We start from the raw sequence: 16,046 nt of genomic DNA, 5'->3' as shown, positions 1-16,046 counted from the left end.
AGCTTTTAGCCTCAGAAGTTACAAGAGAAGATATAAAACAGCCATAAAAATATATCATATGTGCTTTTTACCTGAGTGACACACAGTAATAGCCTGACAGGCCAGATTGTGGATGACTGCTGGTAGGTCCATGTCTTCAGGAAGCACCATGGGTACGTCTCCCTCCAGCATCTGGCATAACGTCTTGGCAGCAGTGAACAAAACCTTCCCTGTGCTGCTGTTGTTGTGATGCTCATACAGCTCGCTAAAGACAGTAAGAAGGAGGAATAAATGAAAACTTTACATTTGTAATAATCCCATAATTGTTTCATTGATAATCTTTTACTTTATTAGTTTTGAATCTTTGGATTCATACACACTGGTTTGTATCTACACATACAAACCTGAAGATCTTGAGGGCTTTATCCACCTTCCCCACTCTAAGAGCTCGCAAGCCCAGGTCAGACCAGAGCTCCTGTTCGGTGCGCTGCAGCTGCCTTCCAAGCCGACGTAAACCAGCTTCGGTGGAGATGGTCCTGATCTTCCCATCTGGATCATTAGCCACAACTGGAGCTATCAAAGCCTTGCCTTTTGATGAGCGATGGGCCCGAGTGTTTTCGTACGCTGTGATGTGACGCTCCTGGATCTCTTTTCGGATGTCGGGATCCTCATAGTTTGAGGGGGTGAAGAAAACATCAAAGTCCTCCTGAGGAATAAGAAAGAAAGGCTGCAGGTAAAACAAAACAAACAAAAAAAACAACCAACCAACAAACAGGGAAATATATATATATATATATATATATTTTAAAATATTTCCAACAATCTTTAAAATTGGGCTCACCTGTAGGTGGGCAATTGCCTTAAACATGACGAGGTCATTCTCACACTCCATACATTTAAGAGCATTGTCTACAAAAGACATGATTCGTGGCTTGGATTAACTCTTGGAAATTCAGGTGCACATTTCCAATATTTTAAATCAATCAGTTTTGAGAAAATACTTACGTTTTTGGATTATATGCAGGTATTTAAGTGCCTCCACCATCACCTGAGCTATGACCATCTGCTGTTTCTTGTGCTATTGAACACAGGCCAGGAGAAAAAAATGTAATCATCATTCCAGGTCCAGGTTGTCATTGTAAATGAAAACTGGTTCATAACTGACTTACCTGGCTAAATAAAGTCTGAATAAAAATTAAATAAATAAATAAAAATGGTGTCCTATCATTTTCCACAATTTGAAAGTTACTACAGTTTCAATGTTCTGTTTTATAGGGTATGTTTGTAATGTTGATTTGTGGTTAAAAAAAATAAAATAAAATAAATAAAAATTGGACCCTTAAACAAAATAAAAATAAATAAATTGCATATATTTATCAATTATTACTGTGTAATATGTAAAAATGATTGTAGTGCCAAAGGTCTCCACCAGGGAACAGAAAACAGGTATCAGATTGTCTATTTCAGGGTTTTGAGCAAAGTTTTTACCCTAAAGTGATACAAAAGCTCAAAAGAACAATATGTATCAAATATGATACACATGACATTAAAGGATTAATACACAGATTTCTCTGTCCAAAAACAGAGTTTACAATTTGGAAAAAATGTCAGTAGATGTTGTGTATCAGCCTGGGATCAGTAATCAAGTCCAGCACATGGATTTGTATTTATCTTATTCCTCTGTACTGCAATCTATCTTATAAAGACTCTCACTCTTTCTTTGTAATCTTACATGGCATGACACACATTTGCTTTCTCTACGGACTGGTCAATACTTTTAGTTTCATTTATGGTATACTATCAGACACAAATTATTCTTCATGTGCCTGCATCATCTAAATGAGTATTAAAATAAAAAGCTGCTCGGGTAGTTTACTCCTGTATTATCAGTTTATATGTGTAGAAGCAGATGAAAAAATGCAATGTTTGACCTACATTTTGAACATATGCTTCTTAAAATCATTTTCAAAAGCAACATACGAATTCATTGTTCTTGATATTTCAGCTCCGAAGCCATTGTTCTTATCCTCACCTCCTCAGATATATGGTTTTTGTCCTCCAGCTGCAGTCGAGCCCACGATGTGAGGCGCTCAATCACACACACTACCTCTGCAGATGATAGCCTTTTCAGGACAGTTAAAGTCTCCTCAGTCTGAAAGCAGAATAAGAGACTTTCTACCAACACCTCAGCAAAATACACATGAATAATAATTTGTGATTAAACCATTGTTTGGTTTAACTTACCTTGCCCTGGCCTATCAGCTGGATGAGATAGAGGTAATTTATGTGAGATATGGGTAGTTTATATGCCTCAGCTAATGTCAGAGAGTCCTCCAAAGACATTGGCAAGTCTTGCTTCAGAATGTATCTTATCAGTGTCTGGAAAACACATATGCAAAGGGTTGTTATTTTATTGGTAAGTAAAACAGAAGGTATACATTACTTAATGAGTCAAATCCGGATTACCATCACTTGAGTGCTGTTGGAGAGGTTAAAGCTGCGAATGCCATAGCCTCTAAGAAGTTTCCTAATCTCCATCAGACGGTAGCTCTCCTTCAAAAGCTCTTGTCTGAAAAAAAAAAAAAGGAAGTAGAACAAAATCATTCTGCTGGATTAAGTTAATTACTATTCCCAGTAAAAACGGTGTAACCATACTTTGGCCCATCCATCTCTAAATACTGCTGCACAAGGTTTTCCACCACATTACTCCAGGGTACCACAGCTTTCTGCATGATCTCCAGCACAGCATCCACCATCAGCTGGCAGAAAATAAAAACATGTAAAAGTTTACAACTCCAGCACAAACCTCAGTGTCTTTCTTACCCTTTGGTGTTTTTGCTGCTGATTATTTATGCTAATGAACCATGAGTATGATGTGAGCTGTAATTGTAATGGTGCTGAACAAACTTACGTCAGTGTCAGACATGCAGCCAAGTACAGCCACTGCTTTGGCTTCCCATTCCGTGAAAAGTGTTGTGGTTTGAGAACTGCAGCGTTCCAGTAGATCCTTGCCAAGACCAGATTGGATAAAGAAATACAGTCATTATGTATTATCTAGAAAACTAATAGACTGGCTGTAGAGGGGATTTACCTTCATGTACTGTAGCAGTAACTCATCAAGAGGAATGTTGTGCTCTTCAGCATATGGCAGGATGCAGTTTTCCACTGTGGTGGCAATCAGTTCAGGAGCAGGAGCTTTATCCAGCATAAAGAATGCTATACTCCACACACTTCCCTTTGAAATGGATAAATGAGGAAATATGGCAGAGGAAAAGCAGCATGACTCACTACAGAATTCACCTACATATACATATAAAGGGAACAACATGACACATTTCAGATGTTGCTAAATCTGAAACTTTCTACATGTTAATTAAAGGTAAAGTAACCCATCCTGAACTCAAACATAATTTCAACCAAAGATACAAGATGGAGAATTTGTGCATAGACAGATGTGCACAGGAAAGCTGTCTGAATTCCTACGCATTTTCTGGTAGATGAACTAAAAAGGTTCAGCTACTTTTAATTTTGTGCAGTGGATAGTTTCTACCCAGTTACACACATCATAGACAGTGCAACCATGTGCACCTGGGTGTCACTGGGTGGATACTGACTGAATACGTTTACACTTCACACGAATCCCAGATGTTTACTGGTGTTATGCAGTTTTTGAACAGTGGGAGAGGTGCTTTTTTAAAATACCCTGACAGAGTTGAGAGCTTAATCTTTTTAGCCAATTCAGCTAATGGTTAATCTGAAATGATTAATTAAGATCTAGAGAAAACAATGTGCCACTTGGTGCAACCTGAGATTAACAACACTAATAAGAGACAAACCTTCTCTAAGACTGACAGTGAAAGTCTACATTTGTATTTCTGGTCGAGGTCCAATAGTTGACGGAGGTTGGCCACCAGAGACTTGAGGTTCTCCATCTCCTCTGCACCGTCATTATTATCCTTTAAAAAGACGGCAATAATTTGTGAAACACTAACCATTGTGACAGTTAAGCAGAACTGTATTCTTATAAATTGGTCGTTATTATGAAATAACACAAACAATATGTCTTACCACAGATTTCATCCAGGTCCATAATGAGGGGAGGCCAAGAACTGCCAAGTCCAGCCCATTCTGAGGCCAGGAATCCTGGGAGGTGAAAACAAAGTTTTCCATGTACAACCCAAGCAAAATAGGCAAAGTGAGCACATTTATGTTTTTCCCTATGCAAGATAATTATCAATCACATAAGCTTTATTTAAATTTCATGTCTATGTTCATTTCCTCTTTTACCTTTTCAGTAAGCTCCAAATTCCTTGCCTTCTGCTCGAGCCATTTAGCCAAGATTCTCTGTAAACACATGTAGAAAATATATTATGAAGTACAGCACCATAAGGTAAAAACAACTCTATGTACAAATTAATCCCACCTGTCCTCTTGGGAGCACTCTTCTCACAAAAGGAACAAAAACTGTCCTAAGCCAAGGACAGAGGTCTTGGGATGGCATATCTTCTGGGATGGTACTGATAACTGCTTCGAGACTGTTCTCATCAAAATCTGCAGCAATCTGTCCCTGTTAAAACAAAACCGCCAGGAAAAAATGTTAAATCTGACCTAAACGCTTTTGTTTTTTTTTCTTGTAACTACAATTTTTTTTTATTATCAGGCATTTATTATTTTTATTAGGTAAGTGTAATTGGGGTACACTTCTTTTGTTAAAATGATGTAATGTCTTTGGGCTGGTTGTTCAAAAAATGTAATCTGGATAAAAGCTATTCAGACTTCGTAATCCATTTTTTCTGGATGGCGGATCACGTAATCCGGCTTACTTAATAAATAAGTAGGAAATTAACAAAACAAAACACTACTCCAGTTTAATTGTTACCTCATATCTGAGCCAAAGGAGTTGGGCACCCTTCAAGTCTCCCTCTCTGAGATGGGTTAGAACGTCTCCGAGATTGTCAGTGCTGTTCAGAAACTCAATCCAGGCAATTCCACTATAGGTAAGAAAAATGTCAATTCAAATATAGCTATCTCAATATTGGACCACAATATGGAAAATGGATAGCATAAAAATAAATAACTAAATAGCTAAACTAACTAACTTAATAACTGAATGAATGAATGAATGAATGAATGTCAATGTTGGCTATCGTCAATAAACTAAATTGATTGTTGACTTTACTTGAAATTTTCTAAGCCATGCAAGCTGCAGAATGTTGCCAGCCTGCTCAAGGCCTCTTGAATCTGTAAGGAGGGGTATCGTGTGGCAGTATGGTTTAGCATCTTCTCTGCCGTCTCCAAGGTTGGCCACGGAGCCTTGAGGCAATATTCCTCCACATATTGCTCGTCCTACAAAAGATTTACCCTCTGTTAGTACAGTCCTGACATGACAGTCATTTAAATATCCTCTAAGAAATTCTGTTTCCACCATTTTGACAAGTCAAAAAAGTTTAGACTAAATCACTTCCATTACACTTACTGTGATCTTCATGAGGTTAGCCTTGGCTTCATCTACAAGTTCAGACAGCACATCCTGTCCATAGCCACCCACGGACGCAGAGGCCAGCTGCTCCAGCACAACGTCGAGCTTCACTTTGTACACAAGCTGAATGAAAATGAGAATGTAAGCTATATATAAATGGGAGAAGTGTGTGTGTGTATGTTTTATATATATATATATATATTTATATATATATATGGATAGATGGGAGTCCTTATTTAACTTTTGCTTGCTAACATAAACACTTACTTCTAAGTCCAGCTCAAATGTGATGGCAAACTTTTCAGCCTCTTCAAACATGTGTTTGTAAAGAAGTCTGCTAAGTCTAGAAACAAAGTTAAGAACAAGCAATAAATAACAACAGACTACATGGCCCAAATTTTATTAATATAGAAAGGTGTCAAATGAAAATTAGATACCTGTTTTCAGGTAAAGCCTCTGTGAAGCATCTGACAACAACAGAAGCTATGGGCTCTCCACGACTATTGAAAGACAGACAGACAGACAGACAGACAGACAGACAGACAGAAAGAAAGAAAGAAAGAAAGAAAGAAAGAAAGAAAGAAAGAAAGAAAGAAAGAAAGAAAGAAAGAAAGAAAGAAAGAAAGAAAGAAAGAAAGAAAGAAAGAAAGAAAGAAAGAAAGAAAGAAAGAAAGAAAGAAAGAAATGTCTGAATATACGTCTACAGACTTAATCATATAAAAAAAAAATGATAATACAAAAAAAGTCATTCCACCTTTCTGGGTTCTCACAAATCCCCTCAACCAAATATATTGTATCCTGCAATTTAAGGAGAGCACAACTGACTTGAAAGTGTAGAAAGATTAACCATAATAAACAACAGATCAAAATCTATGTGAAGGTTAATATGTGTCACATGTTTACCATGTTTGTTTTCAACTGTACAAGACAGGACACTGAGGAGACATCAAGAGAGTAGCAAACGGTCATCGAGGGCAGACATCTTATTTGCAATGAGCTGATCTGAAACATAAAAACAAGTGTGTCAAGTTCAGGAATTTGCCCTAACAGAGATCAACTGTACAAGTTTGAAACAAATGTATGCTGCTACCTGACTGTTGTTTTGCTTTGTCAGCATAATCATCTTCATGCTGCCCTTGTCTTGGCTGTAAATCAATTAATTTACATTTTCAGCAATGTGTAAAGGAGGCATTTACAAAGTTGTAACAAAGCAATACTTACGCCACCATTGAGGCAGAGCTACACTCTGTGGTTAGTTCAAAGTCATGAATGGCAAGATCTGGCCAGCAGTGAATCAAGACAAGAAAATGCAGGTCCCAAAGACTTAGAACATCCTGATGCAAAAGAGACAATATGCACCACAAAGTGGGGGCAGATTTAAACCATAAATACAGCCAGCACTAGTTCAAACAGCTAAAGATGACGCCACTCAACTCACCTCAGTGTCAAGAATGTACAAGAGATTTTCCAAAACCACCATCTTCCTCACACCTGCAAAGTAAACAATAGATGCATGAAAAGTGCTTTTGACCCCTTCTTCTGGGTCTTATGGTACTTTACATTTTTACCCACACAGTTTGTGTTGCTGTATCTATTTCTTTCCATAGCTGTCCCATAAGTTAAAATACTTCATTGCATCTTCATCTACAAAGCAAATACTTCAGCGTTTTCTCCCCCAAAACAAAAAGCTTACCTGGTATTAAGCTGTTACTTATTGAATGAAAGAAGTGCATCTTTCCTTGAAGTGAATCCATTTTCCAGTGAGTCACAGCATTTTCTTTATCACCCTGTCAAATAATGTGACAAATTGTATGTGTTTAATGTGTTCTTGTCATTTAAAAAGGGTTGAAAATGTTTGTGAGAATTTACAAAGATATACTTGAAGCTTATCTTGAAGTTTGTCTTCATTTAATATTAAATACTAGAAAAGAATAGAACTTTATTGTCACTGCAACAAAAAGTGCAACTGAATTACTACAAATACTAAATGTGGTTAAGTTAGCTTTTATATCTGTTCTCTAGCATTGAGATGCTTCAGAAAACAGAAATACCTCAGTAGGAAGAAGATTTTTACAAAGCAAATCTTAACCTACAAAACCAAGTTGTGGAATATCTACAAACAAAGGAGTGTTAACGTTTTATTCAAAATGGTCAGATTTCTAATAAATCACTGTGATAAAATAAAATTGAAGCAGAATGTTTAGTATTTTAAATTTCTTAAAATGCCACCCCAAGTATGCTTTAATACCCATTTAACCTATGTATAGCATTTACAGATGTTGAACCCATTTTTAAAAATGTTTGTGATCACTGACCCCAATGATTAGGTGAACTTCATGGCCCAGATTGAACATCACTGCTGTGCTGCAAGCCTCGTCATGGTAATCCTTTGTAGAGCAAAAGTCTATCTTGATGAGACTCTGGAGCTGAATGAAAGGAAGTGGGATTATTTTTACTTACTATTATTTTATATAATTCGAAAAATTAATTTTTGATTGCATGAAAAGAAAATAGCCTTAACATACCTCTTTCAAAGCTCCCACATCCATTTGTTCAATCGCTGGATGGCAAAAAAAAGGATCAAATGGTCAAAAGAGAGATGACAAAAAGACAGCAGAGTTTGCATATAAAACTTTTAATACCTGTCTCGATTTTTGTCAAAGCCAGGTTTGTAATGTGGAAAAATCCATCCTTTAGGAGAAGGAACACATGGTACATCCCTATCAAAGGAAGTACACCATTAAGGTTTCAGATTTAAAAAGCATAATCAGGTGTCACAGCTCAGAACAGTTTCTTATTATATCTATAAGGACATTTTTACCTGAGGATGACTGGTACTCATCTATGATGAGATAGCGGTAGGTTTTCTTATCATCGCTGGATGGTTTCTCAACCAAAGCCTGGAGATACAGAAAAGAACACAGCATCATAAGAGGGTAAAATGCAATAGAACACAAACTATGATCAAATGCAACATCAACTGACACCTCCTATTACTCCTACAATTGACAAATAAACAAAAAAAGCATACCCTGGTGAGGAAGATTTTTTTGTGCGGAACATAGATCAAATGAAGGTTTCCATTTCTTTCACACACCAACATAAATTGTCCATCCAGGCAGACATCTATTGCATCCACATCAGACTCTGAAAAACAAATCTTACCATTTTATGTGCAGAAGTTCCTGTGACAGGTTAAATTGCAATTGTGAAAAGACTTAATGAAGTCTGACCAATGAAGAAAAGTTTATAGTATCCTTAAATTAATTTTTAACATTTACTGGTGTATAATTGAAATGTTTAAACAAGTTGAATTTAATACAGCCACACAAACTGCCATGTCATGTAGTAAAGAGTATATATGAACTCTGGAACAAAGAATGTGATGCTGTACCAAAGTGGAGAAGCAGTAGGATTGTCTGATAGAATTGATCAAAGAGGATCACTGTCTTGTCAACAACAACAATACTCCAGTTAGAACCGCTGCAGGAGAAGATGCGGGGATCTGCCTGCACCTGCAAAAACCAGCAATTACTGTACTACTTTTGTATGACTGTATAATATATATATATATATATATATATATATATATATATATATATATACACATACATACATATATGTACATACATATATACACACATACACACACACACATACATATATATATATATATAGACATGAGAATGAATGGAGCAAAAGAGATTCAAGAAAGCATGACTGATTGTGTAATATAAACCCAGTTACTGGTTACCTGATTGACAGCGGATATTTTGACCAGTGTATCCACCTGGTACAAACTGCTCCCATTTTCCTCCTTTGACACACTGTCAAAGCGAACTGTGTTTGTATCCTCGTTGGTCAGAAGTTCAACGTCGCTCCACATCGTCATTTCGTGAAGCTGGATTAAATGACAGAGATTTAACCAAATATCTATTTTTATTTATTAGCTTTATTCCATGTTAGCAAACCCTGCTATAATTAACTAACATTGTTGTATGTTAACGTTCGCCTGACGCTAATGCTAGATTCAGCAGATATTTTTACAAAACCATCTATTCATTAAACATAAACTGCACATATCTAATAATCGATCTCTACATACAATATGTCCATTATGCGATAAATGTGGATTTAGCTAAACAGAGCCTACCAATTTACGGTCAGAAGCAGATAGCAATAACAAAACACCATCAACATATCGACAGACTTAGCTTCAGAATTTGGCGGGTTTGTGTTAAGGATGGTAAGAGTGCATGTGGAAAATACCCTGCGTTTTGCTTTGCAGGCACAGTTTCTTTTCTGGGCTACGGCGATATCCTACTTCCCGTTGTAAGTACCAACAGAAATTATCTAACAGCTAACAATCTACCGTTACATTTATTTAATCTAAACCAGACAATATTGTTGCTAATTCTACTTATGTATTAACGAAACTTAACGTTGACTACTGCCTGAAATACTTGATGTTGGGAATAGTAATGTTTGATAAGGGAAATAACCAGAGAGCTTTCCGGGTTGCCAGATTCGATCGAAGATACGTAGTGTAAATATTTGTCTTTTCAAATGTATCAAACCTTTATTTCTTTCATGATATCTATCTAGTTATATATTCGTTTTAGAACGGTTCTGCTTGCTGTGTGTTTGTTAAAAAAATACAATGTCCATCTCTCAATTTATCTAATTCTAAAAACTCTATGTTACACAACTTGTAAATTCGATTAATTAAATAATCGGTGAGTTTGTATTTCCAAAATCCATGGTTTTTGGTTCGTAATGCTAGCGTTGGTTCAACAACCCATTTGCATGAATTCTGGGTTTAACTGCGACAATCTGGCAACCTACACTGGTTTAGCTGAGCAAGAAGAAGGCCTGGCAAATATCAGCAACCAGCCCGTTCTCGTTGACTACTAAATCAAAATACTTATTACGCAAATAAACCGAGTTTCTGGATTATGTCGGTTAGTATTGTTTTATCAAAAAACAACGAGGCATGTATGAATGAAGAAGTCTCCGTGTAATATTCATCTAAATTCACTGATGTGCTGAAAATGTTTTCTTAAAGATGGCGGTCTGCGTAGGTTAGCCTAGCAAGCTAGCTATCGTTAAAATAATTGTAGATGAGATATGGAGGCTGTGGAGGGTTTTAGCTGACCTGCATTGGACGTCAAGTTAGTGGAAACTTAATTGGTCAAATCTATGAAGCCATACGACTGTATATATGTGTTTTTTTTTTATAACTAGAGAACACAAACTAACATCAGTATGAACCAGCAGTTAACAAGTGTGCGAAATGGAAATCGTTTTTGTGTATGAGAAGACACGCACTTTAAAATGATTTGGGTAGGAGGTAGGATACCTGACTGTGCGTGCTGTAGTTATAAAATTTAACTTCCCGCTTGGAAAAGTGTCTTGCATGTCGAAATCAAGAACCTCTGTTCTATGAAAGTGTTTTAACAACGCACTGTACCCCAAATCTGAAACTGACTTCAACCTTTGTATGGTGCTTGTATTTTGGTAGTTACCTACTGTTTGGGGTTTTGGTGGATTCAGAGTGGGATTGATTGGCGTAGAACAGGGATCACCAACTCCGGAGCTCTTTGGCCAGTGCCCAACAGGTTTTGAATATTTCTCTACAGCAACACGCTTGATTCATTGTTGGCTCGACAAGTGCCAAAAAACACTTGTGGGGCAGGGGAGGTTGCGAAGAAGGGGAGGGGGAATGGAATGGAAGACAGTGTTGAACATTAGAAAATGTTCAACACTGTCTTTTTTGTGTACTGACAGGCAAAGTGCTACGTAAATGCATTGAACTGCATTCATTTGCTGACTTGATTTCATGTCTTAATTCATTTCAGGGAAGTGACGATGAATCTGTTGATTTGACCAGATCGGGCTCTCCAGTTCATCACAGAAAAAAGCACAATATGGAGTCGTCTAGATCTCCCAGAAGCTCAAAACACCACCATTCACGGTCAAGGTCACGCTCCAGGGACCGTAAACGTAAGTATGCAGAATCAGTTCACAGACAGTATTGAAAATGCCAGAATTAATTTGCCACAAAAAGTATTCAGTTGAATGTTGCTTGCACACATTTAGCTACAAATATAAAATTTCCAATATTTGTAAGCTTTCAGATTGTTTCTTCATACTTAAAGTAACATCTCAACATAAGATGATTACATTGATGATTACAAGGCTGGGTGATAAAACTCTGTCTAAATTAGATCTCAGTGCAAATGATTTTGATCTCTGTGAATAAGTATGAGACAAGAAAAATCTTCGGTGTTCTCTCAAGCCCCCTGTCCATCAGTAGACTTCTTTTCCACCTGCTCATGCAGACCACACATTTCTGGAAATTTATGTGTGACTTAATAGCTTTTGCTGACAAATTAGAGATACTTTGTTGTTGGTTGACAAAACATGCATTTTCATAACGAGTAACTGGGAATAAAACTAAAAATTAGAATGCAGTTAAATTTACATCAATCTCAGTGATGAACATGACACATTGTTAGCCAGTCCATCTACAGAGCCAGCTGTGTGTCCCTCAGCACATTCTGGTTCACTATTTGGCTTTAAAACACATCTAAGCTGGTTGCTAACTGCCAACAAAACCCAAAAGAAAGAATAAAGGGGAAAACGCTGAAGAGAGCAATGAAAGTCAGGATGAGACCAAAATCGAACCCGTGTTACCTTCCCAAACTGCCCAAGTGAACACAATAAAGCCCCCATTACATTAGTACTTTAAAAATAGTTTGGATTTTTTAAAAATGATGAAAAACAAATCATTACAACATGCAAACTTGGTCGGAAAATTGTACTAGAGCACCGAGTCAGCAATCATCACAGACAAGACTGCAGTCATACAAAAAAAGAATCTATAAATATCCATTAAAATATCAGCAACAATAAGAACAACAAGAAACATAAAATCCACATTTAAGAATTACAACAGCAGTTTCATATTTTAGAGCAAAAGACAGGATGTCCCTGGTCATCATTGGTATACTTTTGAAATAGACACCATTAACATTGTGATCAAGATGTATCGCTCAACTCTAATTAGTTATGTACCCTTTACTATAAATGTAAAACAAAATGTGACTCTCTACACTTCTAGTGTTTTTGTCCACTAATTGCATGCAGCTGTTTGCTGTTAATTTGTTCAAATGCAGTCTTTGAAAGTTCTTTTCTTCTGGCAAATAATAAAAGACAAATGTTTTTTCCAGGTGACAGAAAATACAGACGAAGTCGCAGCAGGAGCAAAGAGGTAATTGATACATTTATTTCTATAATTAGATATATTTAATTTTTTTATTTTTTTTTATTTTTGTATTTTAATCATAGCTGCTAGTCTTAGGTCGAGGTGAGTATGTTATTTAGGTGAAATGTATTTTTAGTAGTTAAGGACTCAAAATAGGAAAAAGATGGCCATGTACTGACATGGACAGGGTACCTTTTTTTTTTTTTTTTTTTTTGCCATTCTTATGTTCATATAACTCAAAGGAAGTTTGTGTCCTTGGATAGTTGTCATTTATTTTTAACCATATTAAATGGTGAAGAGTAGCTATTTCTTTTTTTATTTTTTTTTTTGTTAAATCTTGTGTGTAGATCACATGATAACATTTCTACAATAAATCATACTCAGCGTGCTAATGCACGAAGAGACTGAACAGAGGACCCTGCTGACATAGCAAAATAATATGCCTACTACTGGGACAGGTAACTATTTGCCATTCAAACTCCTATTTGTCTCACATTATTAGCAGAAAAATGGTATTAATTTTTCATCTCTTGCAGCTAGGGATGGGCATTCATTGAATCTTTAGAATAATTCATTCTTAATTGAAGTTGAATGCCCATCCCTATTACAACATTTCAGTGGGTGCAAATTCTGAGTGTCCAGATTGCACTGAATTGTTGTTGCCAGATTAATAAATTGCATATTCTCATCTACCTCAAGAATGAGAACTAATCATTTGCATGAACACTGCTGAATCTAAAAGGAGGCTCCAAACATGCTGTCTTTATTTTTGTAACTTTTTTCAAATGGCGGCAGCCAAAACGGTGCATACTCAGAAACGCCCACATTTGCAGTCTTGCTCTGAGAATGATCTTCTGTGATTATTAAAAAGAAAGGTTTGAAATGACAAGGATTTTTTTTAGCTTGTCAAATATATGACATACTTACTGCTGTACGCCATGGTACTAACTCTTTTTGTTGCACTATTTTCCTGAAAGAGACAACTTCTTCTTAAAACAGGCACGAAAGAGGGACTCTGAGAAGCCATCAAAATCGCACAGGAAAACAGATGAGCAGCATGTGCAAGAGAGACTTTCTGCAGAGAATGGAGAGGAACGGGCCAGGCGCAAGGAAAGGAAGTCGTCAAGGGGTCGAAGTTTATCAAGGTCACACTCGAGAGAAAGGTTGGTTTGATAAAAACAGTGTTATTAGATTAGTTCAGCAGGCCACATAGCTTTCCTAATAAAATAAGTAATTAACATTTTTACATTTGACCCCAAAAAATAATTTACATTAGTCATTTTATTCACGTTCATCATTTCCTGTGTGTGTTGATGGATTTTCTTACTTTAGACGGCACCATAGCAGAAGCAAGGACAAGCGGCGGTCGCGATCACGCAGTCGGGACAAGAAGAAGAAAGCTAGGTCTCGCTCAGGTTCAAGGACCAAACACCGTCATCATAGCAGAAGTCGCAGCAGGAGCAGGTGAGTTTAATTTAAATGGGAGCATTTCTTCTAATGTTGTTCTGTTTTATGACCGTCTTTCGTTTTCCATGTCATTAATGGGGTATTTATTGAATCACTTGGGTTTCCCCTCCAGGGAGCGAAAGAAGAGGACTGAGAAAGTTCACAAAAAAAGTCGAAGCAGGTCTGTTAGTCCACCCATCTTTCGTGGCCGAAACACAGCAATGGATGCACAAGAGGCCCTGGCTAGAAGGTAAAGCAACAGCAGCATTTTAGTTTTCTGGTTTGCACGTTGTGTGGGTGGATGTTTTTGTGTGTTTGTTTATTTGAAACCTTGTCATTTTTTCTGCTGTGTTTGCAGTATGTTCTTAAACCAGCTTAACAAAATGATCCTACTTCTTTTTTGTTGTTGGTGGGGTTTCTTTTGGGGGGGATACTTTTCAGACTGGAAAGAGCCAAGAAACTACAGGAGCAGAAGGAGAAAGAAATGTTTGAGAAGCAGCAGCAGCAACAACAGGAGATTGCTGCAGGTGAGATGCTTTTGCTGTCTACACTTGAAACACCTCAGTGAAGCTGTTATGATTCTGTTGCTTATACTTGTCTGCTTGTTGATAGCCGTGGCTGCCCCTATTGCAGCTGCTGCTGCTGCAGCGGCAGCTTCAAACCCTGCACTCAATGTGGCAGCCCTCCTGGCCTCTGGGACACAGGTCACACCTCAGATTGCCATGGCAGCTCAGATGGCAGCCCTTCAAGCCAAAACCCTGGCAGAGACCGGTATTGCTGTGCCCAGCTATTATAACCCATCTGCTGTCAACCCAATGAAGTTTGCAGAGCAGGAGAAGAAGAGGAAAAAGCTATGGCAGGGAAAGAAGGATGGGGTAAGATTTAAATTAGTTTGTGCATATTTTAACCTGTAAACAAGACAAAAATTATGTGCAGTATTTGAATATATTTGTAATTAAATTATGCTATTTATTTATTTATTTTACTGTTAAAGGACAAGTCCCAAACAGCTGAGTTGTGGGAGAAGCTAAACTTTGGAAACAAGGACCAAAATGTTAAATTCCGCAAACTAATGGGTATAAAGGTATGTTGTTTTACTTACTATTGAGTTTTACAAGCTATAACTGTCTGAGCTACAATTTGAAATTTTCCCCTGCAGGGAGATGAAGAGGCAGAAGTTTCCAAACCACTTAATGATGAAGGCCTAAAGACTCTTCAGAAGCAGGAGGAGGTGTTTAGGAATCTCGATGTTCAGTATGAGATGGCTCGCTCTCAGACCCACACTCAGAGGGGAATGGGCCTCGGCTTTTCCTCCTCATTCTCACGTGGAATGGATTCTGTCTAGTGCCAAACTGCAGCTTTCATCACAACTCATCAGATCGTACAAGAATACCAGTTCATCGCTAGCCCTTAAGCTTGCATGGATGTTGCTCTGAATCTGTAATTTATTTATAGACAAAGTTCTCACATATTGTAACATAATGTAAATAGCCATACACTGAGGTTGTCAGTGTCATTAAACTGTACATCTTTAGGCAAAGAAACATGTTGACTGGTTGATGCTGGGAAAAGTAGATATTTTCAATAATGTGGTAGCTTTTTTTTTTATTATTCAGATATATATTGATGTGATGGTCTGAGCATAATTTGAATTTGATGTGGTTCAAGTGGACACTGTTTACATTCATGTAACTAAAGGCATCCAAGGTCGATGTAGCATTATCAGAATCCTGTATTTCCATTCCTCCTGATTAGGAAAACCAAAATATCAGTTGAAATAAGTATCGTCTTCTGAATTGCCATGAACAGCGGTAAGCTTGACAGGAGTAACTGAATGTTTGACATGTTTGTGAATTAAACAGCTTTTTTGTTTTT

General features: G+C 37.2%; 2 protein-coding genes across 5 annotated transcripts in view; one reads left to right on the top strand and one right to left on the bottom strand.

The window, feature by feature from the left end:
- Positions 1 to 11,015, bottom strand: part of kntc1 (kinetochore associated 1) — a 27,865-nt gene extending 16,850 nt beyond the window's left edge. Inside the window, exons 1-33 of one of the 4 annotated variants that reach the window (XM_042000062.1) lie at positions 10,984 to 11,015; positions 9,213 to 9,359; positions 8,853 to 8,973; positions 8,490 to 8,605; positions 8,280 to 8,358; positions 8,101 to 8,178; positions 7,984 to 8,018; positions 7,774 to 7,884; positions 7,152 to 7,245; positions 6,897 to 6,949; positions 6,680 to 6,792; positions 6,549 to 6,603; positions 6,362 to 6,460; positions 6,213 to 6,256; positions 5,896 to 5,958; positions 5,726 to 5,801; positions 5,456 to 5,581; positions 5,159 to 5,325; positions 4,859 to 4,970; positions 4,403 to 4,546; positions 4,267 to 4,323; positions 4,048 to 4,122; positions 3,816 to 3,935; positions 3,071 to 3,214; positions 2,891 to 2,986; positions 2,635 to 2,738; positions 2,446 to 2,548; positions 2,224 to 2,358; positions 2,012 to 2,131; positions 985 to 1,057; positions 821 to 888; positions 384 to 685; positions 72 to 244 (exon numbers count right to left, since the gene is read on the bottom strand). In XM_042000062.1, the coding sequence (XP_041855996.1) occupies positions 72 to 244; positions 384 to 685; positions 821 to 888; positions 985 to 1,057; positions 2,012 to 2,131; positions 2,224 to 2,358; positions 2,446 to 2,548; positions 2,635 to 2,738; positions 2,891 to 2,986; positions 3,071 to 3,214; positions 3,816 to 3,935; positions 4,048 to 4,122; positions 4,267 to 4,323; positions 4,403 to 4,546; positions 4,859 to 4,970; positions 5,159 to 5,325; positions 5,456 to 5,581; positions 5,726 to 5,801; positions 5,896 to 5,958; positions 6,213 to 6,256; positions 6,362 to 6,460; positions 6,549 to 6,603; positions 6,680 to 6,792; positions 6,897 to 6,949; positions 7,152 to 7,245; positions 7,774 to 7,884; positions 7,984 to 8,018; positions 8,101 to 8,178; positions 8,280 to 8,358; positions 8,490 to 8,605; positions 8,853 to 8,973; positions 9,213 to 9,350 (3,394 nt within the window). In that variant the 5' untranslated portion in view covers positions 9,351 to 9,359; positions 10,984 to 11,015. Of the gene's footprint in view, positions 1 to 71; positions 245 to 383; positions 686 to 820; positions 889 to 984; positions 1,058 to 2,011; positions 2,132 to 2,223; positions 2,359 to 2,445; positions 2,549 to 2,634; positions 2,739 to 2,890; positions 2,987 to 3,070; positions 3,215 to 3,815; positions 3,936 to 4,047; positions 4,123 to 4,266; positions 4,324 to 4,402; positions 4,547 to 4,858; positions 4,971 to 5,158; positions 5,326 to 5,455; positions 5,582 to 5,725; positions 5,802 to 5,895; positions 5,959 to 6,212; positions 6,257 to 6,361; positions 6,461 to 6,548; positions 6,604 to 6,679; positions 6,793 to 6,896; positions 6,950 to 7,151; positions 7,246 to 7,773; positions 7,885 to 7,983; positions 8,019 to 8,100; positions 8,179 to 8,279; positions 8,359 to 8,489; positions 8,606 to 8,852; positions 8,974 to 9,212; positions 9,360 to 9,611; positions 9,720 to 10,983 lie in introns of those variants that run through there. The other 3 variants (XM_042000061.1, XM_042000063.1, XM_042000060.1) reach the window with 3 other exon arrangements.
- On the top strand, positions 10,281 to 16,046 carry rsrc2 (arginine/serine-rich coiled-coil 2). The gene is made up of 10 exons (XM_042000072.1): positions 10,281 to 10,419; positions 11,317 to 11,461; positions 12,691 to 12,731; positions 13,725 to 13,888; positions 14,058 to 14,189; positions 14,305 to 14,421; positions 14,613 to 14,698; positions 14,784 to 15,046; positions 15,166 to 15,255; positions 15,331 to 16,046. Exons 1-10 carry the CDS (start codon positions 10,414 to 10,416, stop codon positions 15,514 to 15,516), a joined length of 1,230 nt encoding a protein of 409 aa, XP_041856006.1. The 5' UTR covers positions 10,281 to 10,413; the 3' UTR covers positions 15,517 to 16,046.

The sequence above is a fragment of the Melanotaenia boesemani genome, chromosome 11 (genome assembly GCF_017639745.1).
Source record: "Melanotaenia boesemani isolate fMelBoe1 chromosome 11, fMelBoe1.pri, whole genome shotgun sequence".
Classification (NCBI taxonomy): Eukaryota; Metazoa; Chordata; class Actinopteri; order Atheriniformes; family Melanotaeniidae; genus Melanotaenia; species Melanotaenia boesemani.
This window is presented reverse-complemented; position numbering and strand designations above follow the sequence as displayed.